General features: G+C 44.3%; 1 protein-coding gene across 3 annotated transcripts in view; it reads left to right on the top strand.

The window, feature by feature from the left end:
* OTUD7A (OTU deubiquitinase 7A) overlaps window positions 1-27,343 on the top strand; it is a 374,444-nt gene that overhangs the window by 281,776 nt on the left and 65,325 nt on the right. For all 3 annotated transcript variants that reach the window (XM_015141768.3, XM_028850656.2, XM_077939014.1), the window contains one exon: window positions 10,223-10,441. In XM_015141768.3, the coding sequence (XP_014997254.3) occupies window positions 10,223-10,441 (219 nt within the window). The remainder of the gene's footprint in view (window positions 1-10,222; window positions 10,442-27,343) is intronic.

The following is a 27,343-nucleotide window of genomic DNA, read 5'->3' on the forward strand; positions in this document are numbered from 1 at the left end:
GTACTGGCATCTCCTCAGCTTCTGGGGAGGCCTCAGGAAGCTTACAATCATGCAGAAGGCAAAGGGAACAGGCACTTCACATGGCCAGAGTAGGAGCAAGAGAGAATGAGTTGGAAGGCAGAGGTGCTGCATACTTTTAAATGATCAGATCTCATATGAACTCAGAGTGAGAGCTCACTTATCACCAAGAGGATGGCCCAAGCCATTCATGAAGGATCTCCCCCCTCCCATGATCCAAACACCTCACACTAAGCCTCACCTCCAAGATGGCAGATTACATTTCAATATGAGATTTGGGTGGTGACAAATATCCAGACCATATCATTCCACTCCTGGGCCCTCCCAAATCTCATGTCCTTCTCATTGCAAAATACAATCATGCCTTCCCAACAGTCCCCCAAAGTCTTGACTTGTTCCAGCATTAACTCAAAAGTCCAAACTCTCGTCTGAGTCAAGGCAAGTCCCTTCCACCTGTGAGCCTGTAAAATCAAAAACAAGTTATTCACTCCCAAGATACAATGGGGTATAGACATCGGGTAAACATTCCCATTCCAAAAGGGAGACGTTGGCCAAAAGAAAGGGGCTCCAGGCCCCACACAAGTTCAAAACCCAGCAGGACAATCATTAAACCTTAAAGCTCCAAAATAATCTCCTTTGACTCTGTATCTCACATCCAGGGCACACCAGTGCAAGAGGTGGACTCCCAAGACCTTGGGCAGCTCTGCCCCTGTGGCTTTCCAGAGTTCAGCCCCCACTGCTGCTCTCTGCTTGCAGCTTTTCCAGGTGCAGGGTGCAAGCCACCAGTAGATCTACGATTCTGGAGTCTGGAACGTGGTGGCCCCCTTCTCACGGCTCTACTAGGCGGTGCCCCCATGAGGACTCTGTGTAGGGTCTTCTGCCTCACATTTCCCCTTGGCACTGCCCTAGTAAGGTTGTCTGTGAGGGCTATGCCCCTGCTGCAGACTTCTACCTGGACACCCAGGCTTTTCCATACATCCTCTGAAATCTAGGCTGAGGTTGCCAAACCTCATTCACTCTTGCATTCTACATGTCTACAGGTTTTTAACACCATGTGAAAGTCACCAAGGCTTATGGCTTTCACTCTCTGAAGCAGCAGCCCAAACTGTATCTGGGACCTTTTGAGCCAAGGCTGGAGCTGGAGCAGCCAGGATGTAGGGAGCAGTGTCCCAAAGCTGCACAAAGTAGCAGGGCCCTGGGCCTGGCCCCTGAAACCATTCTTTCCAACTAGGCCTCTAGGCCTTTGATGGGAGGGGCTGCTGTGAAGGTCTCTGAAATGCTTTAGGGCCTTTTCTCCATTGTCTTGGGTATTAGCACTCACTTAGCTCCCTTTTTATTATGCAAATATCTCTAGCAAGTAGTTGCTCCTCAGCCTGCTCGAATTCTTCTGAAAAAGCTTTTTCTTTCTTTGCCACATGGCTAGGCTGCAAATTTTTCAAACATTTACATTCTGCTTCTCTTTTACATTCTGCTTCCCTTAAATATAAGTTCCAACTCGTTTCTCTGCTCCAGCATCTGAATGCAGACTGTTAGAAGCAGCCATGCCACTTCTTGAATACTTTGCTGCTTATCAATTTCTTCTACCACATACCCTAAATCATCAAGTTCAAACTTCCACAGATCCCTAGGGTATGAACAGAATGTAGCTGAGCTCTTTGCTTGTAGCAGGACGAGCAGGACGAGCCACAGACAAAACTCCTCAGACACCAAGTTAAAGAAGGAAGGGGTTTATTTGGCCGGGGACTTCGGCAAGACTCCTGTCTCAAGAGCCAAGCTCCCTGAGTGAGCAATTTCTATCCCTTTTAAGGGCTCACAACTCTAACAGGGTGTGCATGAGAGGGTTGTGATCAACTGAGCAAGCACAGGATATGTGACTGGGGGCTGCATGCACCGGTAATTAGATTGGAACAAAACAGGACAGGGATTTTCACAGTGCTTTTCTATACAATGTCTGTAATCTATAGATAACATAACCGATTAGTTCAGGGGTCAATCTCTAACTACCAGGCCCAGGGTGTGGTGCTGGGCTGTCTGCTTGTGGATTTCATTTCTGCCTTTTAGTTTTTACTTTTTCTTTCTTTGGAGGCAGAAATTGGGCATAAGACAACATGAGGGGTGGTCTCCTCCCTTATGCTAAGGCAAAACATGTGACATTTGCTCCAGTCCCCAATAATTTATTCATATCCATCTGAGACCTCCTCAGCCTTGATTGACTCTGTTGTCCATTTTCATTATCCATATTTTGGTCATAACCATTTAACCAATCCCTAAGAAGTTCCAAACTTTCCCTCACTTGCTGTCTTCTTCTGGACCCTCCAGACTTCCAACCTCTGCCCATTACCCATTTCCTAAGTTGCTTTCACATTTTCAGGTACCCCTTGGTACTGATTTTCTATGTTAGTCCATTCTTGCATTGCTATAAAGAAATATCTGAGGCTGGGTAATTTATAAAGAAAAGAGGTTTACTTGGCTCATGGTTCTGCAGGCTTAAAGGAAGCATGGTGCTGGCATCTGCTCAGCTTCTGGGGAGACCTCAGGAAGCTTAAAATCATGGCAGTGGCCAAAGAGGGAACAGGCACTTTACATGGCCAGAGCTGGAGCAAGAGAGAGTGAGTGGTGGGTGGGAGGTGCCACACACCTTTAAACAACCAGATTGCGTGTGAATTGAGCAAGAGCTCACTTATCACCAAGGGGATGGTCCAAGCCATTCATGAGGCGTCTGCTTCTAATCCAAACACCTCCTACCAGGCCGCCCCGCCAAGACTGGGGATCACATTTCAACTTGAGATTTGGAGACAAATATCCAAACTGCATCAAATGTGTTTATGTTCTTTTTCTACTCTGAAGAGTGGAAAATGGTGTCTTGTTTACACTCTCATCTTGCCATTTGCTTGTTAGGCCATTGGATTTCCCCTTTGTAACTTGGCTGTTCATGTACTTTGTCCATTTTCTATTGATTAGTTTGCCTTTTCTTATCAATTTGTTTCTCTCTTTGTAATAAAGACTAAAACATATATTTCGTGTGTGTGTGTGTGTGTGTGTGTGTGTGTGTGTGTGTGTGTGTGTGTGTTTCCCACTGTATCACTTGCCTTAGGACTTTCTTTTCAGAATGTTTTCCCATACATGTTTACATTATCTTGCTCTCATGGCTGATGAGCTTTCTCTCTCACTTTGGAAGGTTTCTTGGACTACAGAGTTACTGAAATATATTCTTTTTTTTTTTTTTTTTTTTTTTTGAGATGGAGTCTTGCTCTGTCACCCAGGCTGGAGTGCAGTGGCACAACCTCGGCTCACTGCAAGCTCTGCCTCGCAGGTTCACACCATTCTCCTGCCTCAGCCTCCCAAGTAGCTGGGACTACAGGTGCCTGCCACCACGCCCAGCTAATTTTTTTGTATTTTTAGTAGAGATGGGGTTTCACTGTGTTAGCCAGGAGGGTCTCGATCTCCTGACCTTGTGATCCACCTGCCTCAGCCCCCAAAGTGCTGGGATTACAGTCATGAGCCACCATGCCCAGCCTGAAATATATTCTTATATTTAATTTAAATTTTGTTCTTTGAGTCTTTTCATCAATTTGAAATTTTTATAATAGTAAATAATCTGGTTTTGCTTTCTTCTGGATTGAGAGTGAGTTATTTAAGTACATTTCCCCACTGAACTGAACTAAAATGCCAGCCTTGCCTTATATTAAATTCTCAACATACCTGGACCTATTTGCATACTTTGTTCTGCCCACCCCATGGCTGCCACCCTGTTACACTTGACTCAGTGGTTTCACAGGGTATCACTCTCTGCTAAGCAAACCCTTCTATTGCTATGCTTTTCCTTTTTTTTTTTTTTTTTTTTTTGCTGTTTTTGAATATTTATTTTGCCATCTAAACCTTAAAATTATAATTCTGAGTGGAATTGGAATAGATTTTTATTTCATTTTAAAAGTAATTTGCATTTGTAATATTGTTCTTCTATCCAAGAACATTATGTATGCCTCTGAACATCTTCAGATTCTGTTCAGATTTTAGGCATGGAAAAAAGAAACTCATTTTTTACTTATTTGTCTTTTATCCAGTGAGCTACATAAATTCTCTTATTAGTTCTAATAGTTTGTCCTAAGAGAATCACAAATGTTCTTCTTCATATTTATACAATTAATTGTTCTTCTTCATATTTATACAATTAATTCAGTTTTTTATTTTATTGCATTAGGTAGACTCTCCTGAACTGTTGAGAATGAATGCTGTATTTGTTTCTATTAGCTCAGCCTATCATTCAAGCTATATTTGAATCTATATCTTGGATTATTCTTGACTGTTTATTCTGTTGTTTAGAAAAGCCATAATTGAGTTAGAAATTTTAATACGTATTATCTGTGTCTTCTCTGAGTTTCATCCTTTCTGCTGTATTTGTTTTGATGCTATCTTGTTAGGTATATGTATATTCATAATTTTTTAGATTATCTTGCTCTAGTATGTTTTTTAACCAATATATAGGCTGTCTCTTTGTCAAGCCATTTGATATAATAGTTTTTATCTTGAAATCTGCTTTTGTTGATATTAAACAGCTACCCTGGCTTTCTATTGGTTCATATTTGCCAGAAATATCATTTTTTCTGCTGATGTAATTTCAACTTTTCCTTATCCTTTCATGTTAAATGTGATTCTTGTAGACAACTTATTATTAGGTTTTATTTTATTATCCAATCCAAGAATCTCTGTCTTTTGAGTAGTTAATTCAATCCATCCTTCTGTCCTATCTTCTCTATCTAATTGAATTTTTCTACTGGTTTGCAAGTTACACATTCTACTTTTACTCACATTGCAATTACTGCTATTCTATTAAAATCAGTATTTTGGTTTTCTTCCTATTATTTTTAAAAACTTAACCACTATATTTTCCCCTGCAAAATACATCTCTTAATATGATTTTTGTTGTTCTGTCCTGCCTCTACTTGCTCTCAATCATATTTAGATACTTTTTGTTGCCTTTGCTTATTTAGATAACAATTAACTCCTTTATTTATTCACATGTATTCATTTCTATTTTGCAAAAACAAAAAACAAAAAACTTCCTCAAAGACTACTTCCAAAAAGAATTTTTGCATGGTGAATCTCCTAAGGCCTTGAGTGCCTAAAAAGGTTTACATGGTATACTTATATTTTCATTTAGTAGATTAAAAACTCTAGTTTGAAATTATTTTCTTTGAACACTTTCCACCCCTTCCTCCATCGTGTTCTTGCAGCTTGTTCCTCATGTCTTCTAAGAGATTCACTTGACCTGATGTTTTCACATCCCCATTTATTCTGCACATGAATGCATTATTAGTCTCATTAAATTTTTTTCATCCCAAGTTAATTCTTTGTCATTATTATTATTATTTTTTTTTTGCATTCTGATATTCTCTTTATCTCTCTGCACATATTTACTAGGCTCATTTTTTAATCTAGTCCTCCTGGCCAGTACTATGTTGCCTTTCTGTGACAGTTTCCCTGGAAGCTCCTGGGGCGTGCAGTTATCATCCATCTTCACTTGTGCCGGAGCACAGGCTCTGGTGGGTGCTCCTCCAGATGGGAGGCGGGGAAGGGTCCTCAAGCTGGAGAGCCTTGGATGTTGTCATTTGGCCTCTAGAAGTTCCCTGCCCGTTCCCCTCCGCACAGCTGGATTATCTCCTGAGGGCTGCTCCCAGCTCCTCTCTTCTAGAAAGTCCTTGTTTCCTGTAGGGACTGCCCCGCTCCGGTGTCACTGCCAAGCTCCCCCGTATGTTAGGGAAAGGAGGGAAGTGGTGCCCATGGTGACTGCTGCCCCACCCAGCTGTGCTCCAGCACCACCTGATGTTCTCCAGCTGGCACAGGGTCGGGGCTGGGGGATGATAGGGAAGGCAGGCCATGCTGGAGCCATGCTGGAGAGAGGAAAGGCAGGACCAGACGCCCTACCCCAGGCCCTCTCTGTCGGTCTCACCCATTCCCACCTCCTGCCCCTGGGGATCTCCAGGTGGGTGTAAGGACAGGACACTGAGGCTGTGCACTGTCTTGCCCCTCTTGTTGATTATTCTTAAATTTGGTTTCATTTCTGCCATTAGACCTGACTCCAGAGGAACCACCCCTTCCAGTCATTGGCTCGGTCTTGTTCTCAGGGCCTTCCTTGACTGTAGCACACGGTTAAGGCTCCTGGTATCTTTCATGCAGCAGCAGTCCAGACAGATGACCACATGGCCATTCCTGCTCTTTTGAGCTGGCAGCAAACAAACCAACCCATTATCTTATCCTTCTGGTCCAGGGGCTACAAGGAACCTCCCGTCTGCTACCAGAGAGGTTGGCAGAATCAGGGCCTAGTAAGTGTAGCTGTTACATACTGTGATCTGACTTTTCTTAGATACCATTTAAGAAAAAAAAATAGGACTCTATCCCAGCATAATCCTATTAATTGAGGCTTGCGAGCAATCATATCAATTCCTATTGAATTATAGAGTTTCCGAATTGAATTTATGTCTCCTTTAGTTGAGTTCTTCCTGAAACCATAGTGTGCTAAAATGGAAAATGGAACATTTCATATTCTAAATCGGGGGCCAGAAAATGACCTGTCAGCCCAACCTGGCCTGTTTTTTAAGTAAAGTTTTATTGGGACTCCCCCACGCTCACTCATGTATGTGCTGTCTTCGGCAGCTGTAGTGCTGCAAAGACAGAGGTGAGTAGTTGAGACTGCGTGGCTCACAAAGCCTAAAATATTTCTATCTCACCCTTTAGGAAAAGTTTTGTCCACTTGTTTTAAAATGTACCCAGGATCCGTTTTAATCAGGTATCACAAGACACACAAACACAGAAATTACTGTCATGAAGGTGGAAACAGGAGGCCCAGGACAGCATGCAGGGCCATATTGGGAGGCGCGGGTCGTGCGGAGGTAGGAGTGAGGGGAAGCACGGACCAAAGCCTTTGTGATGGTTTCTATGGGAAGGCAGGGCAGGGGGAGCAGCCCCTACCCCAGCTAGTGTGCATAACTGCAGCCAGCTCAGGGGCAAAGGGCTTGTCTCCAGCTGCCTGATACCTGGCCTGAAGTGCTTAGGGCAAAGGAACATTGCCTCCTGGAGAGTAAGAGCCAGCTGGAGAGGGTGGTTGGGAGCGTAGATTCTGGATTGGCGGCTCCGCATAGGAGAGGCATGCTGCCGGGCAAGGCCTTTGCCATCTCTAACATCGGTTCACCCGGGAGGGGCAGGCTTTCCCCAGTCGGGGAGGTCCCAGGTGCCAGAGCAACAAAAACTAAGAAAATAAGAAAATGCAGGGCCAGGTGCAGTGGCTCATTCCTGTAATCCTCGCTGAGCCCAAGTGTTTGAGACCAGACTGGGCAACACAGCAAGACCCCATCTCTGTAAAAATTAAAAATAAAAGGAAAATAAATGAAAAAAGAATTTATAGTTAATACATCTCCCCTTTGTCAGTGGCAGGGAAATTCTGTACATTCTTATACTATGTTTTGTTTTGTTTTTTAATCTTTCTGTGTTTTTCTGAGACATAACTTTGATCATGATAATTCCTGTAAAACGTTTTATTTATACATCCAAAAGCAGAGTCACTGAGTTCACATTTAAAGAATCAGTATGTGAGTGTGTGTGTTTGTGACTCTGTGTGTGAGAGAGAGATGATACATGTGCATTCCTGGGGTGTCACGGGAAATGTTAGAATTGGGAGCATATATTTCTCATTATATGATCTTCAACACAATCTATTAATATTTTTAGTTCAAAAATACTTTTTTCCTTTAGACTCCAAATATTTCATGTTTAGAACTGCAGAACAGCATCCTGTTGTCCTAGGAATCACCACGTTTCCAAGGCCCTTGAAGTGTCTCATGTCAGTGCTGATAGATGGGCCAGGAGGAGCATGGGTGCCCCTGACCAGCAGGTGCCCACTGTTGAGAGCAGCCTCGAGATTGTCTGTCCCCCCAACTGCGGGTGCACATAGCACCTCAATTCTCTAATGCCTGATGTCCCTCTCCATCGGGTCCCCAAAAATGGGGCAGTTCCTTCTTTCCAGATGCAAAAAAGGTAGTATGTGGCAAGATGAGCGGCCTCAGCATGGCTTGCACGAGGTAGAAAGACACAAGCTTTGGCTGCTCCTGCACTCAAGTACCTGAACCAGTGTGGGAAGCAATGGGCCGTCCCCACCCCCCAAGCTGGGCCTGCACGCTCCCTCCCTCTTCTTTCTAACTGCCTGTGTGGCTTAACTTCTCTTTTTACCTTTCCTCAAAATACGAAGAACTTAATCCTGTTGGTCTCAGAGTGAAACTGAAGGTGAATCTAAACCACCCATTGGTCTCAGAGTGAAACTGAAGGTGAATCTAAACCACCCATTGTGAAATACAGTCTGTCTCTGTGACTCTGTATTCATTTTAATGGGAAAATACATGAACCTTCTGGGAACTCGCTTTGGGTTTAAAACGAACTTGCCACAGGATCGAAAGCCGATGCTTTTTAGTCTGTTTTAACAAAACTCCATGAATGCCATTTCTGTCCAGTGCTCTAGCAAGTGGGGAAGGAGGACGCTGCTGTTCCGGGTGAAGGCTGGGGCTGGGTTTTCCGCGTGACCGTGGTGTGCTGGTCAGCGTGGACCTCAGAGGGGCCTGTAGGAGCACAGACCTCACCAGTGGTCAGGCTGAACTGAAGGACAGTGGGAGTCCTTGGGACCTCAGAGAATAGCCTCAGGAATTTGCCACAGGGCTTAGACAATCCTTATTTAGACTTAATTTAGGCAACACAGGCAGCAGGTTTTTGAATAAAACACCAGAGACCGTGCTTTCCTGAGAAAAATGAAAGATCTACCGCCTTGCTAGAAAGACTTCTCCTTACTGAAAACACTGACTGTGAAAAAAGATAACCTATTCCTAACATATATTTAATCTTGTTTTATGTGCAATGTTGGTCATTAGAACACAGGGCTTAGAAAAACAAGCGTGCTTTTGTAGCGCCAAGAGGATACATCTACTTTCTAGGTAGTTGACTTCCTAACATGGTAACATATTGTACCTTAGAGAAATCCCACACTGCCTTTCTCATTCCCTGGCTGAAAAGCCCAAGAAGAATAAAGCTAGAGGAGAGCATTACTTTTTAGAGTGCTGTGGCAAAAGAATAGCCAGACGGAAGAGAAACACATGGACTGACTGAATATTGTGTGTCCTGGGAGGGCCACGTAGGAGGCATTTATCAGCGTAACTTTAGTAAAACAGCCTGTCTTAAAACCTGAGCCGCTGTGGATGCCTGAGATTGTTTCTTTGCATTAACTGCATAAAGGCATCGAGACAAAGAGCGGTCTGCCTTGTACCATTTAGTCCTGGGAGAGGACAGCTCAGTGGACTCGAGTTAGAGATAACTGCAGACCCAAGAGCAAGCCTGGTGCTCTTTGACAGTGCTGATGTGCAGCTGTACCGTGGGCTCGCAGCTCCCCACTTACTAAGTGCTTTCCTGACTCTTGTGAATAAGTACCACATACCAGGTGATGGTGATTAATCCAGCAGCGGGAAGGCCTGCAGGATAGAACAGGCTTGTAGGATAGAAGGGCTGGTACAGAGAGAATATGGGTGTGCATGTGTATGTGTGTGCACACATGTATGTGTACATGTGTGTATACATATAGTTTGTGCATGTTGTACATGTATGTGCACTGTGTGTCCTGTGTATTTGTGCTGTATGTAGTATGTGCAAATACATCTATATATGTACGTGTATATAGTATGTATACAGTCTGTAGTGTATGTACATGGGCATGTGTGTATGTGTGTAGTATATGTGCCTAGTATCTGTATGTATGTGTGTGTGCATGCATGTATGCATATGCTATGTAGTATATGTGCATGTATGTATGCAAGTGGATGTGCAGTGTGTATGTGTCTAGTGTATGCATGCATATGTTCCTGTGTATACTTTTGTATTCGTGTGTGTGCATTTATGTGTGTGTGTATGTGTGCAGTATGTGTATGCACATGTATATCTCTGCTTATAAGTGTGTGCACATGTAGTATATATGTGTGAACATGTGTGGTGTGTTCATATGTGTGCACATGTGTATTGATGTGTGTTGTGTGGTATGTGCATGTGTGGCATGTGTCCGTGAATGTGTACCTGTGTGTGTATTGCGTGTGCACAGTATGTGTTTATGTACACACACAGAGCCGCACCTACACCCATTCAGCCCTCGTGGCTATCTTTCCTTCTCCCCCTGCAGAAAAGCGACTTTCCCGGGGGATTTCCCACGCCAGCTCAGCCATCGTCTCCCTGGCCCGGTCCCACGTGGCCAGTGAATGCAACAACGAGCAGTTCCCCCTGGAGATGCCAATCTACACATTCCAGTTGCCAGACCTGAGCGTGTACAGTGAGGATTTCAGGAGCTTCATCGAGCGGGACTTGATCGAGCAGGCAACGATGGTGGCTTTGGAGCAGGCAGGTGAGTTGCCCCTGCCGGCAGGCCCGCGCCCTTTAGGTTTGGTGAATGGTGAGCCGGCCTAACCTACTCTATGAGCAAGAGAAGGGCACATGTTCTCAGACACCGGGCAGTTTTCAATTAGGATTCTAGATGCTGCACCGCACCTCCTGCTCTACGGGCCGACAGTGTTCTAGCCAGCATGGGCTGGATAGAGGGGCCGATAACCAGGTGGTGCTGAAATCTCTTGAGTTTTTCCCCTTGCTCCTAAATCCCAGTCCTCCTCTAAGGAGAACCCTATGCTTCTTTGCCTTGCTTCTCTCTGTCCCCAGACAACTCCTCCGTGGGCGTTGAACGAAAGATAGGAAAGACCATGGGCTTTAGAGAAAACAGGAGACCCGTCACTTTCTGTGGACTTGGACAAGTCAGGTGATCTCTCTGAGCCTCAGTTTCCCGATCTGCAAAGATGAGGAGACTGCTGACCCAGCAACACTTTGGGGTACTAACTGACGTGTTCCTTCCTTAGCTGTCGGTTCCCTGCCTGCACCGCCTCTTCCAGCTTCCAGGTTAAGGAAGCATGAAACCTGACCACAGTCTCCTTCTTTCTCCTTAATGTTTCCTCACCGCCTTAACATCCCAATGAAGAAAGCATTCAAGAAGCAAGACAAACTCTCTTCTTTGGAATGTTTAAGGAGAAAATAATGAGTCCAAAACAAAAGTCTAAAACAGATTTAGGTTCTTCCCGAGACAAAGCAATGCCGATTTCACTCATGATCATTCACATTGTAAACATTGCACAATCACGTATCTGTGGGTCTTTGAGGCACGCATGTGGAAGATGTTACGGCTGTCTCCTCAGGCCCACCACGCTCCTTCCAGTGGGGGCCCCGCCTGCCTGCACGGGCTGATGGTGCACATGGAGCATGTCCTCAGCCAGTGGGAAGCCCTGCTTCTGCTGGGGTGGGGAAGCATCTCCTTCCAGTGCTGACCCAGGCTTCAGCCAGCTCTTCATGTCCACTGTGGAGTGGAGCCTCCACTTCCAAGGCTTGGTCCATGGAGCCGTCCCCACATGTGTCGTCCCAGGAGTTTAGGGCTGCAGCCAGCAATGTGCTGTTAGGGAGTAGAGCTTCTCTCGGCCCTCAGCCAAGACCCAATAAAATTACTAAGCACTTTCTAGAGTTTCAGAAGAAGACAGAAGAGAAGTACCTGTAGGTTGGTATGATTCTGATATTGGTGGATGGACCAATCAGGACCCTGGTAGGAAAGAAAAGGCAGCACAAAACTGTGAGATAAAAGGACTCCATAAAGGGACTGCTTTCCAAGGAGTGGGCAGGATTTAAGGACACCAGCGAAAGATACTGCTATTCCTGGGACTACCATCGGACCTGGCGAAAAGACAAGGGGTGAGAGTGGCTGATGGAGATAGCCACTGGCAGGAGGTGTGGCGTCTGGGAGAGAGAAGATGCTGGGGAAATAAATACTCTGACCACACTCTTCCTCCACCATCCAGGTTCTGACCAGTGCTTCTTAATGGCAGAAGGGCAGACTGCAGGGAGCTCACTGATGTGATCCACACAGGTCACCCTCTGCATACACAGCAGCATGGAGAAGGATAGACAGTAGATCTGTGGGGCCAATGGGAAACATCTAGAAAGTCAATGTGCCGGGAAGTTTTACCAGACCTGGCTTCTGTGTACACGTGTACACCTGCTTTCGTGCCATTGCTTGTCATTGTTTGCCCAGGGCTGTTGTCATCTACCACTTTCAAGAGGGAAGGCACAAGATGCATTTAGACAAAGGACGCGATGGTGCTTAGTGGGGCTTATTTGTGTTGGGCAGGCTTGCGGTCAGGTTGCAGCCACAGGACTCACAGAAGCCTCACCAATGGCGTGCTTGGCATTAGAACAGGCTCTACATTCCCAATAGCTGGATCTCATGTTGTGACTGTGGAGAAATTGTTATCTCAGCTTCTTCACAGCCATCAAAAGCAACCCAGTGACTGGCACCCACAGCCTTGCTCTGTCTTACCTCAGCAAGATTCAACAAACATAAAACAATTCAGCTAGATGAGCAATAACGTAAACCACTCACTGTGGGGGCTGGTATCTTAAAGACGCTTCTATATGACTAATTCAGATAAGATATTTTCAATGGAAAAGGCTCACTATTCATAGAGAAGCGGAAATTAGTATTTGTTAAGAAAGAAACAAGTTTCATGGGTTACTGTCTGTTGAATGCTACGGCAGCGCAGACCTTTACACAGCTCCGCACTGACGATGGCTAACAGCTCGGGTGATTGTAGCAGCTGCCTGAGTGCTGTGCTTTGTGGTAAGCACAGTCTCGTGCAAGGTCGTAGGTAGAGCTCACCGTGTTACCTTCTCCTTGAGCCCTACCATGCTTAACAAAAGCCTTCACTTATTTTGAACGTCTTTTCTGTTATTTTTTTCCATATTTTGCATATTAATTTTTATCACTTGCATTTTACTTTCCAGACTAACATTTTAAGATGAGACTCTGACTTCATCCAGTCTTGAGAAAACCTTTTAAAACCCCAAACTTAGTGAGTTAAGATGTTAAATTATGAACAGCCCATTGTTTATGTTGGGCACCAGGAAGAGAACCAACTGGAAGCAGCAGCGGTCAGTGAAGGCAGGAGGCTCAGGCTCCCATCCAGCGGTGGAGAAGCCTCCGCTCACAGCCTACAATCACAGGAGGCCTTGAGGAAGTGGGTCTCACGCTTCAGGGAGTGGTCAAAGGTGCCTGTGGTGCAATTAGCACCTGAAGATCAGGGGTCTGCCTGGGACAGGAGTCCTAGTAGCCAACATGTCTTCCTCGTCCCTCGCGCTGAAAAATAACGAAACTGGCTAGGTGTGGTGGCTCACGCCTATAATCCTAGCACTTTGGGAGGCCAAGGCAGGAGAATCACTTGAGCCCAGAAGTCTAAGATCAGCTCGAGCAACATAGTAAGACCCCGTCTCTACAAATAACAAAACAGATTAGCCAAGCATGGTGGTGCACGCCTGTGGTCCCAGCTACTCAGGAGGCTGAGGTGGGAGAATCTCTTGAGTCCTGGCAGTCGGGGCTGCAGTGAGCCATGATCACACCACTGCACTCCAGCCTGGGTAACAAAGCAAGACCCTGACCGCACCCCCCCAAAAAAAAAAAATAGAAAAAAAAATAAATAACAGAGGTACACAGACAACTGTGTGTGTGCTCCCTCAGTGGCGTGAAGCAGTCTCTGGCCTGGGTGATAGCGTGAACCTGACCCCCACCCGCCATCCATCTGACTCCTCCGAACTCCTTTCCTCTGCTCTCAAGTGAGGTCTTAGACTAGGTCATTTCTCAGTACCCTGCCATGCTCAGACTCACGTGAAGACCCTCAGCTGGCTGGTGCTAAATGGGTCTCCCACAGCCCCCACCCCATCTGGGTGAGCAGTTTGGTCACTAGAAAGCACTGGCAGCTCCTGCACCTTCCACCGCACAGCCAGGCTGTGCTCCCATGGCCATGTTTCCATCATGTCACTGTCCATGTTTCCATCATGAAATGGCCGTCCAAGAAAGCTGCTCAGTGTTGCTGGGTACAAAGGGTAAATGTCTCCTTCTAATAGCTTAGTGCTTAGAATCTTTATGAATAAACTGTTTATATGCAATATTATTTTACTGAATATATGAGAGATTGAAATACAGATGTCAAAAAATTATTGAGTAAAAAAACAATCCATTTGTTTAAGGGACAGTTCTAGCTGTGCTTGGCAGGAAACATTATCTCTGTCATAAGACTTTGGATGGAGGACTTCCTTTTCCCTTGGGACAGAACATGAACCCAGGGCTCAGGTGGTTCTGAAAATTGGCGAACAATGGCCTTCACTCAGTTAACACTGCCCACGGTCCAGCTGTCCATCCTGGGGCCTGATTCCACTCTGCCGGAGCCCTGCGTGGTATCTGCCTGGCCTCCCGAGCCACATAAGCAGCCCCATCTATTTTTGAGGCCTCTGTGTCAAGTGGAGTGCCAGTCTGGACTCCCATAAAACCCACAGATCTGGGAGACTGGTCTTCCCTAGCCTTCAAACCCTGGAGAGTTCAACCCACTCCCACCCCATGACAGTCTCAGGGCAACAGAAGGGCGAGATCTTCTGGACCTAAAACCAGCTGACCTCCTGAGAGAGGAAGGGAAACACCTTTTGTTTTCTAATGACTAGCCTGCCATTAAGAAGGCAAGAAACCACTGCTTTTGCCATCAGCTGATCCTGCTGCATTTATACAGGAGATGGCTCAGAGACCCGGGTCTCTGGGTTTGGGAAGTTTCATCTGCTGCCTCTGGCAGCAGCGAACCAGCATGTGGGTGAGATGGTGTGGTTCTTCAGTGTGTCTGGGGGCAGAGGGCAGAGGCATTTTTTGTATAATGCAGGAGTCACTGCATACATGGGAGGTGGAAACACAGATGTTGAGAAATCTCTAGACACACCTTTGAGTTGTGCTCCAGGGGAGGATAATTGGATTGAGGGGAATCTGCTGGGGAACCTGCCAGAGAATCGTAAGCTACAGAGGAGGCTGGCAGGCTTCCGAGTCAGCCCAACCCTGGCTGGGGGCCCGGATCAGCACGGGGAGCTTGGCCATGTCACTGGACCGGCTTGAGCCTCACTTTCTTCCCTCTGAAAGTCAGAGATGTGTAACGGCGGCCAAATGGAGACAGAGTGACCCAGTGTCATCCTGTGTTGAATGCCCACAAAATGCCCCATCCAGGTCTGGGGTTACCTCCACACTCCAGGCAGATGAAACCCCTGCACTTAGGGAGGTGAAATTCCAGTGGAAGAAAGCCGGTACAACGGGAGCATGAACATGAGGTGGGGCCTCAGCGGCTGCTCTGAGGGGATTAGGAAGGAAGGTGAGGGAGTCCCAGGATGCCGCTGGAGGGCAGGGAGGGAGGCAGCAACAGACATGTGCCGGCCCAGCTTTCCTGACGGAGGGAGTCTAGCGTCAAAGTCTTGGCATATTTAAGGAAGCCAGTATCACTGAGCTGGTGGAGCAAGGGCGAGAGGATTTGGAAAGGAGGGCAGGAGAATGGGAGCGGGGCCCTAGGGAGCCTCATATGTCCTTTGGGCTTCACTGTAGGTAGACACACAGCCCCTGGAGGGTTTTGAGCAGGGAGCTGTTGCGTCTTGATTCACATCTGATGGATTCTGGCTGCTCGAGAATGGACTATGGGGTGGTAAGAGAAGAAGCTAGAAGAGGAGGGAGAGGCGGCTGCTGCAGACCAGGGCAGGGAGAGGCAGCTGGCAGAGTCGTGGGGGTGGTGGTGCAGGTGAGGGGCAGTAGAGAGACCCGGCTGTGGGGTATATTTTGAAGGCAGACCTGCAGGCCATGACAGTGGAGGGCTGGGGCTAGGGCAGGCAGGGAGGAGTCCAGCATGGCCCTAAGAATGTTGCCCTGAACATGTGGGTAGACAATGGTACCTGAGGAGATGGAGACTCCTGGAGGAAGGGCAAGATCGAGGGGGGGCGAAGAAGAAACCAGCACCGTCAGGCAAAGCCTGAGACTGTAGTAAGACTTGTAAAGTTGCTGTCCAGATGAACGTGAGGGTCTGGAGTCACAGAGAGCTCTGAGGCGTGAATGTGGATGTGGAGTTAGTGCCCTAAGGTGAGACCTGTGGATGGAGTGAGCTCCTCGTAGGACCCTGCGGTGCACCTTGCCTCCAGCCTGGCTCCATGCAATGGTGAGCATGAGTTGGACACACTTGTCTGGAGCATGGACAGAAAACAGAAGCCGTCCAAAGAATCAGGCTGGGGCCCTGCAGTATTGAGGGCTCCGGAACAGGAGCCAGCAGAGGAGACTGGGAATGTGTGGGCCTGGGAAACAGGGCGAACCAGCGGTGGATAGTGACCCTGACACCCAGGGTGGAAGGTGTTTCAAGAAGGGAGCAATTTGTGGTGCCAAATATGCCAGTAAGTCAGTGTGCACTAGAAACGGACCGCTGGGTTTGACTGCGAGGCCAGGGTTCTCAGGGAAGCCATGCTGCACTGTGTTTGATGTAGAGAACTGCGAGGCCAGGGTTCTCAGGGAAGCCATGCTGCACTGTGCTTGATGCAGAGAAAGGTCAGGAAGTGGCTTTCCTTCCCCTTCTCCTTATAGATCTCACCATCGGCTGCTGTGAGTCATCTCTTTCCTCCAGCTTTTACACTCTCTTGCCCTCCATCTCATGAGGCTTCCATTGGTCTCCTAGCTACCTGGGACCATTCCTTGCTTCCAAAGGCAGCTCCTCCCATTGCTAGTTACCAAATTTGCCTTCCGATCCTTGCTGTGCTTTGGAGCTTCCTCCACCCATCAGTCAGGCAGAGTGGCAGCTCTGAAATCCCCGTAGGCAAGCCTGGAAATATCATGTTCCTTTGTGGGTGGGGTGCAGCGTTGGGCAGCCCTGAGCACAGGGCCTGGGCCAGAGTGTGGGAGGGACAGAGGCCAGGGTTCACATCGCGGTGTGGTGGTCACAGCGTGGTTCCTGTGCAGCCCCCTGAGGGGGCATCAGGCTCTCCTCTGTGACGCAGTGATGAAGCAGCCCACCTTGTGGGGCTACCGTGAAGAGGAACTGAGGTCATGTGTGCACAGGGCTGGTTGCATACTCAACATCAAGTAAATGGCCTCCTCTACTCATTTTTTATTTTCATAGAGTGGTATTTCTTATTTTTCTTCCTTAAACTTTTTGCTAGAAATAATTTAAATTGTGACTAAATACTGTTATCTTCTCACGCATGACAATTATTCATTCATTTAGTAAACGTTGATTGAGCACTTATGGTGTCTCAAACCCTATTGTCATAGCCCATTTGCATTGCTCTAAAGGGATACCTGAGACCAGGTAAATTATAAAGAAAAGAGGTTTATTTGGCTCACAGTTCTGCAGGCTGTACAAGAAGCATGGGGCCAGCATCTGCTTCTGGTGAGGGCTTCAGGAAGCTTCCAGTCCTGGCAGAAGGGGAAGGGGAAGCAGATATGTCACATGATGAGAAGGGGAGCAAGAGAGGAGGAGGTGCCAGACTCTTTTTAACAGTCGTCTCATGGGAACCAATAGAATGAAAACTCATTACTGCGAGGATGACCCCCCACCATTCATGACGAATCCAACGCCATGACCCAAACACCTCCTGCCAGGTCCCCCTCCAACACTGGGGATCACATTTCAACATAGATTTGCAGGGGAAAAACATCTCAAACTGTATCAACCACCAGTATTATCAGGGACAACCAAGACGAGGAACACAAGGCCCCTGCCCCAGAGCAAAGGATGTAAAGGTAACACCGCAGTCCCGTGGCAGGAGCTCTCACAGAAGCACGTGCAAGGCACAGCGATGCCCAGAGAGGGGACGTCCGAGGGCCCAGGTGGGGAGGGTGCAATCCAGTGATATGAAAAGGAGTCACAGAGTCACATTTAGGGCAAGAATCCCCTCATCTTTCTGTTAGAGAATTGTCACGTTTTGTTTTCTTTCATCGAAATGTCGTGGGGTGATGAGCAAAAAGACATCTGATTTTAAAGTGTGTGGTAACCATCTGCTCCCAAGCTGAAGTTAATTGGTCCCATTATCACGGATGAATCAGAGACTGTTGCTCAGAAAAGTCAGAAGAAGTGACTAATAGCTCTCCACGTGTGAAATCACCCGTCTCCCTCTGTGGTGTTCACCTGCGATTTTCTTATTTGCAGAAGCTCAAGTTCTCAAGCTATTCCCAATACCAGTGCCCAGTCTTGTTCCTGTTCTGCGGTTATGTCATGGGGAGATGGGAATGACCACTCTGTCAAAGCCAGGAATAGAAACATGGAACCATGAACTTTTTGCATGTTCCCAGTTGCACTCCTTGTATGGAGCACACCTTTATCTTGGGCACCCCACTCTGGGTTCTGCGGGATGTTAGAATAGCACTGGGCCATGAAGGGGTCTCCAGAGGCTGGAAAGTGCTGGCATTTACCATAGCTGGGCCATCTTTTCAGGGCGGTCACACCTGGTTTACAGCCCAAGGAGTGCTCTCAACTGGGTAAGAGTCTTAACTTCTGGAAGCCAGCTTACATCAAACCACTAAGCCTTGCCCTCCATCCACCCAGCTGCTCTAGCAGGCTGCACCCTGCCTGCGTGCCCTCTCCTGAGTGTGCACGGTCTCAACAGCCTGGGCTACACTGTTATCTGCACAGGTTACAGGACCTGTCTGCTTGCCCTTGAGCACTCAGGTGTTTCTTTGTGCATAGCTCCCCTTAGCAGCATGCACTTCAGGGACACGAGTAAACCTTCCAGACACCTGCTGAACACTCCCGGGATACGCCTCCCTGGATACGCATGCAAAATGAATGGACAGAATTCCTATTTAAATATCCTTGGGCTAAAGGACGCTGTCTGTGTTTCTATTGCTGCCTAACAAATTACCACACATTTGGCAGTTTAAAACAGCACAAGTGTATCATCCCACAGTTTCCGGGGGCCAGACGTCTGCTGTGCTTTAGCTCGGTCTCAGACTCTGCTCAAGAGTCTTTCAAGGCTGAAATTAAGGTGTCTTCTGGCTCTGTGCTCATCTAGGGGTGGATCCATTTCTGAGTTCCCTGCTGTTGGCAGAATTTAGTTACTTGCGGCTGAATGACTGAGGTCCCATTTTCTTGCTAACTGTTGGCTCCTAGAGAGTACCCAAGAGACTCAGAAGTAATACAGGTTCACTGTGCGCTGCTTCCTTGCCAAGTCTCATGCATGTGTACAGGTTACACAAAGCAGGTGTCTTACAGACACTCAGTGAGGGACAATAGCAGCCTAGGGTTCAGGGCAAGACAGTCACACAAGGCTTAGGACAGCTGCCCAGGGTGCATGCTGTCTTGTGCTGCAGCTGAGGGACCCGAGAAAGCAGCCTGCTGTAGGTTTTATACCTGGGGGATACAGTCATTATTGGGCTAAAACATTGAAATACATCCTGTTCTCAGAGGAACCAGAACAGAGTCCAGACTGTTCCAGCCGGTTTTCCATGATCTCAGGATACTGCATTCCCAGCACATTCTTTTTTTTTTTTTTTTTTTTTTTTTTTTTTTTTTTTTTTTTTTTTCTGGAGACAGGGTCTCCCTCTTGTCACACAGGCTGGGGTGCAGTGGCGCGATCTCGGCTCAGTGCAACCTCTACCTTCTGGGTTCAAGTGATTCTCCTGCCTCAGCCTCCCGAGTAGCTGGGACTACAGGCGCCCACCACCATGCCCAACTAATTTTTGTATTTTAGTAGAGTATTTTGTATTGAGTAGCATGTTGCCTACAGTAATTCTTGAGAACTACAGGCAAGAAACGGGAAAGAACGGGGTCAGTCCAAAGCCATCCAGGACCCCACACCAGGTCCTTGCCGTCTGGCTCTCTTCACATGGCATAGCAGTGAAGTTGTTTAGTGCTTCAGGTTGTTTACTGTTTGGCATGGCAGTTGTTTACTGCTTCAAGACCAGCCAGAGAATCTCTCCTCTCTCCCCTCTCCCCCTTTCCCTCTTCCCTCTTCCCTATTCCCTCTACATTCTACCAGCTACCCTTTCTCTGTAAATCTCTGATTTCCTTTTCTCTAACCACTGAACCCTCTTCTAAAAAGGTCCGCAGAGTAGGTCAGACCAACCCAGAATAATCTCCCTTTTGGTCAACTCAGAGTCAGGGAAGAATAAAGTAATGACAGCTGCAAAATCCCCTCACTTTACCCCATATCGTAACCTAATCACAGGAGTGACATCCCTTCGGAGTCACAGGTTCCACCTACACCCTAGGGGAAGGGATGACACAGGAGTCCATCCCAGGAGGTGGGAATCTGGGGACCACTTTAGAAGTCTGCCTGCCACAGATGCAGTGTCATTACTTGCAATATGATAATTCTTCTATGCGAAAAGATCCAGAATGAGAGATTAAGTCATACTGAATATGTTGTGGTCAGGGGAATTTTCTTGATTTCCTGTTGTGCTACTTTGAACCATTTCACTTGGATTGGTATGCTTGCCTAGAGGCACATGCATTTGGACTGAATTCTTTCTTTCTTTCTTTCTTTTTTTTTTTTTTTTTTTTTTTTTTGAGACAGGGTCTCTCTCTGTCTCCCAGGCTGAAGTGCAGTGGTATGATGTCAGCTCACTCCAGCCTCTGTCTCCCGGGTTCAAGCAATTCTCCTGCCTTAGCCTCCCAAATAGCTGGGATTACAGGCATACACCACCATGCCCGACTAATTTTTATATGTTTGGTAGAGACGGGGTTTTGCCATGTTGGTCAGTTTGGTCTTGAACCCCTGGCCTCAAGTGATCCCCCTGCCTCGGCCTCCCAAAGTGCTGGGATTATAGGCGTGAGCCACTGCATCCGGCCAGAATTCTACTCTTGATGGTTTCACATTTCAAACAGTGTGTCTCTGAGCCATCCAAAGACATCATACCCTTTGACTGGGCTCTTTTGACAGTCAGAACCATGGATCTGGTCATCTGGGATGGGATGGGGGTAGGCACTATGACAACTGTGCTTTTGATAATAGCAGCCTTCACATATTGGGGATCTCCTATGTGCTAGGTGTATTGTACGCCATTAATTATGTCCAGATCTCACATCGGCTGCATGCAATTGCCAAGATGCTCTTCATTTTACAGATCAGGAAGAAGAGACTTGGGGAAGCAGAAGGGTTTGCCCATGACTGCCTGGCTGTGAAATGTCCTCATCCTGCCCATGCCACGGGACCTCCTCAGTTCAGCTCAGAGCCTTGGGAACTGTCACCCTTTCCCTCAGGATATTTTCTGCCACATGACCCATTCCAAATATGAATTGCATGATTTATGGGATTTTCTTAAAAGAACAAATCACCAATACCAGAGAAAATCTCCAAAGGAACACTCTTTGAGAGGCCAAATAGAAAACCAGCAGCCAAGTTACACAATTCTAGAGGGACACATTGCTGAGGGCACCGTGCAGGACCATCTGACAGAGGCAGAGTGAAGGGGGGTGGCCCAGGGGGCCCACAGATGACGGGGGTGGCCCGGGCGGTACCACAAATCACAACAGTCCCCTAGATTTACATTTAGCGCTCCTCACACAGAGTGGCTGATCCCAAAGTCCTGTCAGGAAGAAAATCAAATCAGGTTATCAAATTTTTAGGAGTATATGGTACATACAGAATAACAGTTCACAAGCCCAGGCGACTTCACACCAAGCGTCGTGAGAAGCTCGCCTTGCGGCAGTTCCTGCACAGCTGAGAAGGCGTAAAGGAGGAAGCATTTTGACCATTTTTGTGACTGACTGTTACATATTAACCATCTTTTTAGGGCAAATAGAGTTAGTTGTTTAAGCTGATTTGTGTACAGTTGGTTCGCTGAATCATGCGGACTAGCCTACGTTTTGTGTTTTGTTTATGATTAGAGCTAATATTTCAGGGAAATCAGGATGACTTAAGTTTTGGCTACATGGTTATAGGTGGTTGGCCTTGGGGTGTGTCTGAACTGAGGCCTCTATTTTTATTTTTCTCTAACAGTCCTGTAAAATGCAGGGATACCTAATGTTGCCGATGTGCTATTACCCACCAAGACTGAAGTTTGGAAGTCGTGATAAATCTGCTGTAACAGAGCTCATAAGATCAAAAAATATTCATTAAGTCACTATTGCATTGTCATTGTGTTCTCACTTGTATTTTTGTGGGGAAGAAATAGCATCAAAAGAGTTCTGTTTGTTAATCTAGGTATTGGAAATGAAAAGCAAGTGTTCAGGTGGGAGTTAAGGAAGGGTTAGAAAATAGAACCTTTAGATGTCTTAAGAAGTGATAAAATAAAACTGACAGTGTATCAGATCCATGAGAAGCCAGCCTGTTCAACAATTCTGGGTAAAAATAAGAAAAATGTGATGTTAAAGCATATATTAGTGACAATATATATTCACAGTTTTATGTTGTAGCCTTGTTTATAGACTCAGTCAGCATCTAAGGTACCCCTTCAATATTTCAGACATACTCTTTTGCATTTTATGGGAAAAATAAGATGAGGTGGAAATATTTGCAAATTGGGGTTTTCTAAAGACATTCCATCCAGCAAATTCACCACCTGAATCCTTTCTTTTGCCTTCAAAATGTCATCTCAGGTACAAGCAGCTTCCAGCTCTCTTTTCCCTTATAGCCATCTCTGGAGCTAGACCCATCACCCTTTCATTGTTTTAATTCCTTATTGAAACGTTCATGTGGAAAAGTGTGCAAATCATAAGTGTAGAACAGATCACATCCTTTAACAAGGACTCAGACAAGAAACTCACATCAAGGAAACTGACTTCTTACAGCATGGATTTATTTTGCCTCTTTTTGAGCTTTAAATAAATGGAATCATGCATGGGTTAAGTTCTGGATTCTTTCACTTAACATTAAGCTTATGCAATTCATTCATAGAGTTGTGTAATTACCATACAGCTTATTTATTCTCATTGGTATATTGCATTGCAATGCATGCATGTATTACAAATAACCTTTCCATTATGTTATTGATGGATTTTTTGGTATCTTAGCTCAGGCTAACATAACAAAATACCATAGACCAGGTGACTTAAATGACAGAAATTTATTTTCTCACAGTTCCAGAGGCTAGAAGTCCCAGATCAAGGTACTGGCCAATTCAGTTCCTTGTAAACGGCTGCCTTCTCACTGTATTCTCACATGGTCTGTCTTCAGTGCATGCCTTGGGGTGGGGGACAGTTTGAGAGTTGAAGCTCTCTAGAGTCTTTTATACAAACACTAATTCTGGGAGATCAGGGCTCCACCCTTATGACCTCGTTTAATGAATTTCAATTACTTCCTTGAAGTCCTCACCTTCAAATATAGCCACACTGGTGATTAAGATTTCCGTATGTGAATTTGGAGGGGATACTTTCAGTCCATAGCGAGCTGTTGCAACTTTGTCATTATTATAATAAATAGTGGTGCTGTGAACATTCTTGTACAGGTTTCTGGTAAGCCATGAACACATTTCTAAAGATATATACAGTCATCCCTCAGTATCCTTAGGGAATTGGTTCCAGGACCCTCTAGATACTGAAATTCTCAGATGTTCAAGTTCCTTGTTGGTGTGCTATTTGCATATAACCTACTCACACTTTCCCATGTATTTTAAATCATCTCTTGATTACCTGTAACACCTAAAACAATGCCTACATCATTTCATCCATGTGGATTTGACATATTATTTGGCACAAAGCAAATTCAAGATTTGTTCTTTGGAACTTCATGGAATTTTTTTTCTGGATTATTTCTATCAGCAATTGGTTGAATTCATAGATTCGGAACCCACAGATACAGAGGGTTAATTGTACCTAGGAGTGACATTGCTGGGTCATAGGATTTACATATGTTCAGCATGGTAACAGTTGTCCAATTAGTTTTCCAGAGTGGATGTACCAGTTTGCTCTTCCTCCGTTGAGGGTTCCAGTTGGTCCATGTTTTTTGTTTCTTTGTTTTAGTTACTGTGTTGGAAGTGTAGGAGTATCCACACAGTGGTTTTAATTTTTATTTTCTGAGGACTAGTAAAATTGGGTACTTTTCATGTTGTTGGCCATTTGCATATCCTCTTTTGTTGGGTGCCTTTTCAGGTTTGTTTGTTACCCATTTTTGAGATTGCCTCTTTGATTGACTTGTGGGAATTATTTATACATTGTAGAAATGGGACCTTTGTCAGATGTGTATTGCCAATATCTTTACCCACCCTACTGGTTGCCTTTTCACTCTCTGACTGATATACTTTAATGAACAGAAGATCATAACTAAAATAGTTCAATTTACCTTTTTTTCCCTTTACTTGAGAGCCTCTATTTCAGCTTAAGAAACCTTTGCCCAACCCAACATCCTGAAAATATTATCCTGCCTTTCATACTTAAATCTATAATCCACCTAAAAGTGATTTTCATAAATGATGTGCTATGTAATGAGAGTCCATTTTCCTGTATATTCATCAACCTGACCTGGTACCATTTATTGAAATCATCCTTTCTTTATCATGCTGCAGTGTAACCTTGAGATACAGCAGGTGAGGTGACTGTGTAGGTGTGGGTCTGATTCTGGGTCTGCTCTGTTGCATCAACAATTTTAATGTTATTCTTCTTTATCATTCAGTTTAAATCATTTTAAATACTTATTATAATTTTTCCTGAGTCATAAGTTACTTAGAAATATGTAGCTGAATCACCACGGGGCTATTTCTAGGTTTTTTTTTCTAGCTTAATTCTTCTGTGGTCAAGTAATGTACAATGAATGATTTCAGACATTTTAAATTTGTTGAGACTTGCTTCATGACCCAGCATATAATTATGCTTAATAAATATTCTATGTGCACTTGAAAAAAAATTTGAATTCTGTCCTTCTTAAGTATAGTACTTTTTAAATATGTTAATTATATCAAGTTTGTTAATTTTGTTGCTCAGATCTTTTCTATTCTTCACTAAGTTTTTGTCCACTTATTCTACCAGCTGTTGAACAGGGTGTGTTAAGGTCTTCTCCTATGATTGTGTTTCTCTGTTTCTTCCTTAGTTATCTTTTGCTTTATATATTTCAAAGCTGTGTTAGTGGGTGCATAGACATTTAGAATTATTATACCATCCTGGTACATTACTACTTTAGTTTTGTTGTTAGATGCAGGCCTGATGGCAGCAAAGTCACAGGTTTTCATTTGTCTGAAAATGGCATTATTTTACCTTCATAATTAACAGCTAGTTGTAGGCTTTATAGACCATGTAAGTTCTCTATCACATATTCATTTTCTCTTTCTCTTTCCCTTCCCTCTATGCCTCTTATAGACCAAAGTTTACTGACTCCTGATCTATATTATTTTCTCCCTCTACTTTGGATTTAATCACTGTTCTTTTATAACTTTGTAACATGGATGCTTAATTCATTAATTTCTAGCTTTTCTTTTTTTCTTTTGCAAGTATTTAAGGTTATTAATTTCTTTCTTCATGCTATTTTAGCTATATCCCCAAAATTTTGGAATGTAATGTTCTTGTTATTACATAGTTTCAAAATATTTTCTGATTTTCATTTTGGTTTATTATTTGACCCATGAATTATTGTAAGTGCTTCTTTGTTTGCAAGTATGTAGAAACTATTAAATATTTTTAGTTATTTTTATTATTGATTTCTTAATTCCATTGTGGACAAAGAGCATTGTCTGTATGATTTGAAATCTGTTGAGAACTTTGCTTCATGATTCAGAATATGATCAGTTTTTTTAAATCATTTCATGTGTGCTTGAAAATAATGTTTAGTCTTCTGTGTTGGCAACATTGTATTGTATTTGTCCATTTGGTCATTTATTATGTTTTTCACATCTTCTGTACATTTATTGGTTTATTTTTTACTTTTTCTCTCAATTACTGATACAGATGTGTTAAAATCTCTCATCACGATTGGGTACTTGTCTATATCTCCTTTTATTCCTATGGATTTTTAATCCTGTATAAATATAATGCCATGTTATTGAATGCAGCAGTTAAACTGATTTCTTCCTCATGTCATGGAGCAGTTGAACAGTGTAGAGGGTGTTTACTTAATTCTGCTACTGCTTTTTGCCTTTTGATTTATTTTATCTGCTATTGATTCAGCTATGTTAGCTTTCCGTAAGTTAAAACATTCCTGATGTACCATTTGCCACCTTTCATACCTTTACCTATAACACTTTTGTATTCCTGTGTTTTAGATTTCTCTCTTGCAAGCTGCATGTAGTTAATTTATTCATAAAATCAGTTTCACGACCTTTGTCTTTTAACAGGTGCATTTATTTTTAATGCAACTATCATTTTCCCCCATTCAATGTGGTGTTTATTCTCTCCTTACAAATCTTCTTTTAAATCAGTTAAATATTGTTTAATCATGTCTTTTTAAAAATTCTACAATTTTGAAGTTATACCCTCTCTTTCCATTATTTTAACATCTTAACCTACATTAAACCCAGGCAACACAGAGACCTTGGAGTAGTTTAGTTTTATTCATCCCTTTTCTCTCCTGTTTTGTAAGTTGTTGTCATTTATTTTAATTCCATACTTTTAATCTCATCAGACATTCATGTTTTATATAGTCAACATTCATTTTGATTTACCCATATGCTTACCTTTTTTGTTTCTCCTCGTTTCTTCTTGCGTGTCAGATCTTCCTTCTGTTTGAAGTTCATCCTTTACAGTTTCTTTAGGTGAGTGCTAATTTTACTCTCTCAGTTTTTGTCAGTCTTAAAATGCCTTTGTTTTGCCCTCATTTTTTTTAAAACATTTTTCATGGGTATAGTATTATAGATTGCCAGTTATTTTCATTCAGCACATTGGAGATTTTTTTGTGGGGGGCTTCTGCTTTCCATTGTTTCTTTTAAGAGGTAGGCTGTCAGTCTATCACTCCTTTGAAGATCATTTGTTTTTCTCTTTCTCTAGCTGCTTTAAGATCTTCTCTCTCTGTCTTTTATATTGTGCAGTCTCACTAGGATATGTTAAGAAAGACATTAATTTTGTCGTTCTTACTTAGAATGTCTTAGACTTTTTAAATCTGTGAGTTTATTTTTACATACTTCTTTTGGAAAATCCTCAGTCAGTATTCAATCTTGCCTGATTCATTCGTTTCTGAATTTTGATTGGACAATGTTAGATCTTTTCAGTCTATTCTTATGTCTCATAAACTCTCTTGCATATTTTCTCTTTCCCTCTTAGTTGCTTCTTACTTATCTTCAAGTGTATTAACTTTTTTCTTCAACAATGTCTAACCTGATATTAAACTGATTCTTACTTTTTTACTTTAATTTTTATATCTTTCATTTTAAGTTCTATATGTGTTTTCCAAATCTGCTTCTTATTCTTTGGTCATATTTTGTTTAATTCTTTTGTGTATTTTAAACATTTTTAACATACTTGTTTACAGTTTCTAGCTAATCATTTTAACCTCAAGTTTATAGGAATCTATAAACTGTTGATAT

Source organism: Macaca mulatta, chromosome 7 (genome assembly GCF_049350105.2).
Source record: "Macaca mulatta isolate MMU2019108-1 chromosome 7, T2T-MMU8v2.0, whole genome shotgun sequence".
Taxonomy (NCBI): Eukaryota; Metazoa; Chordata; class Mammalia; order Primates; family Cercopithecidae; genus Macaca; species Macaca mulatta.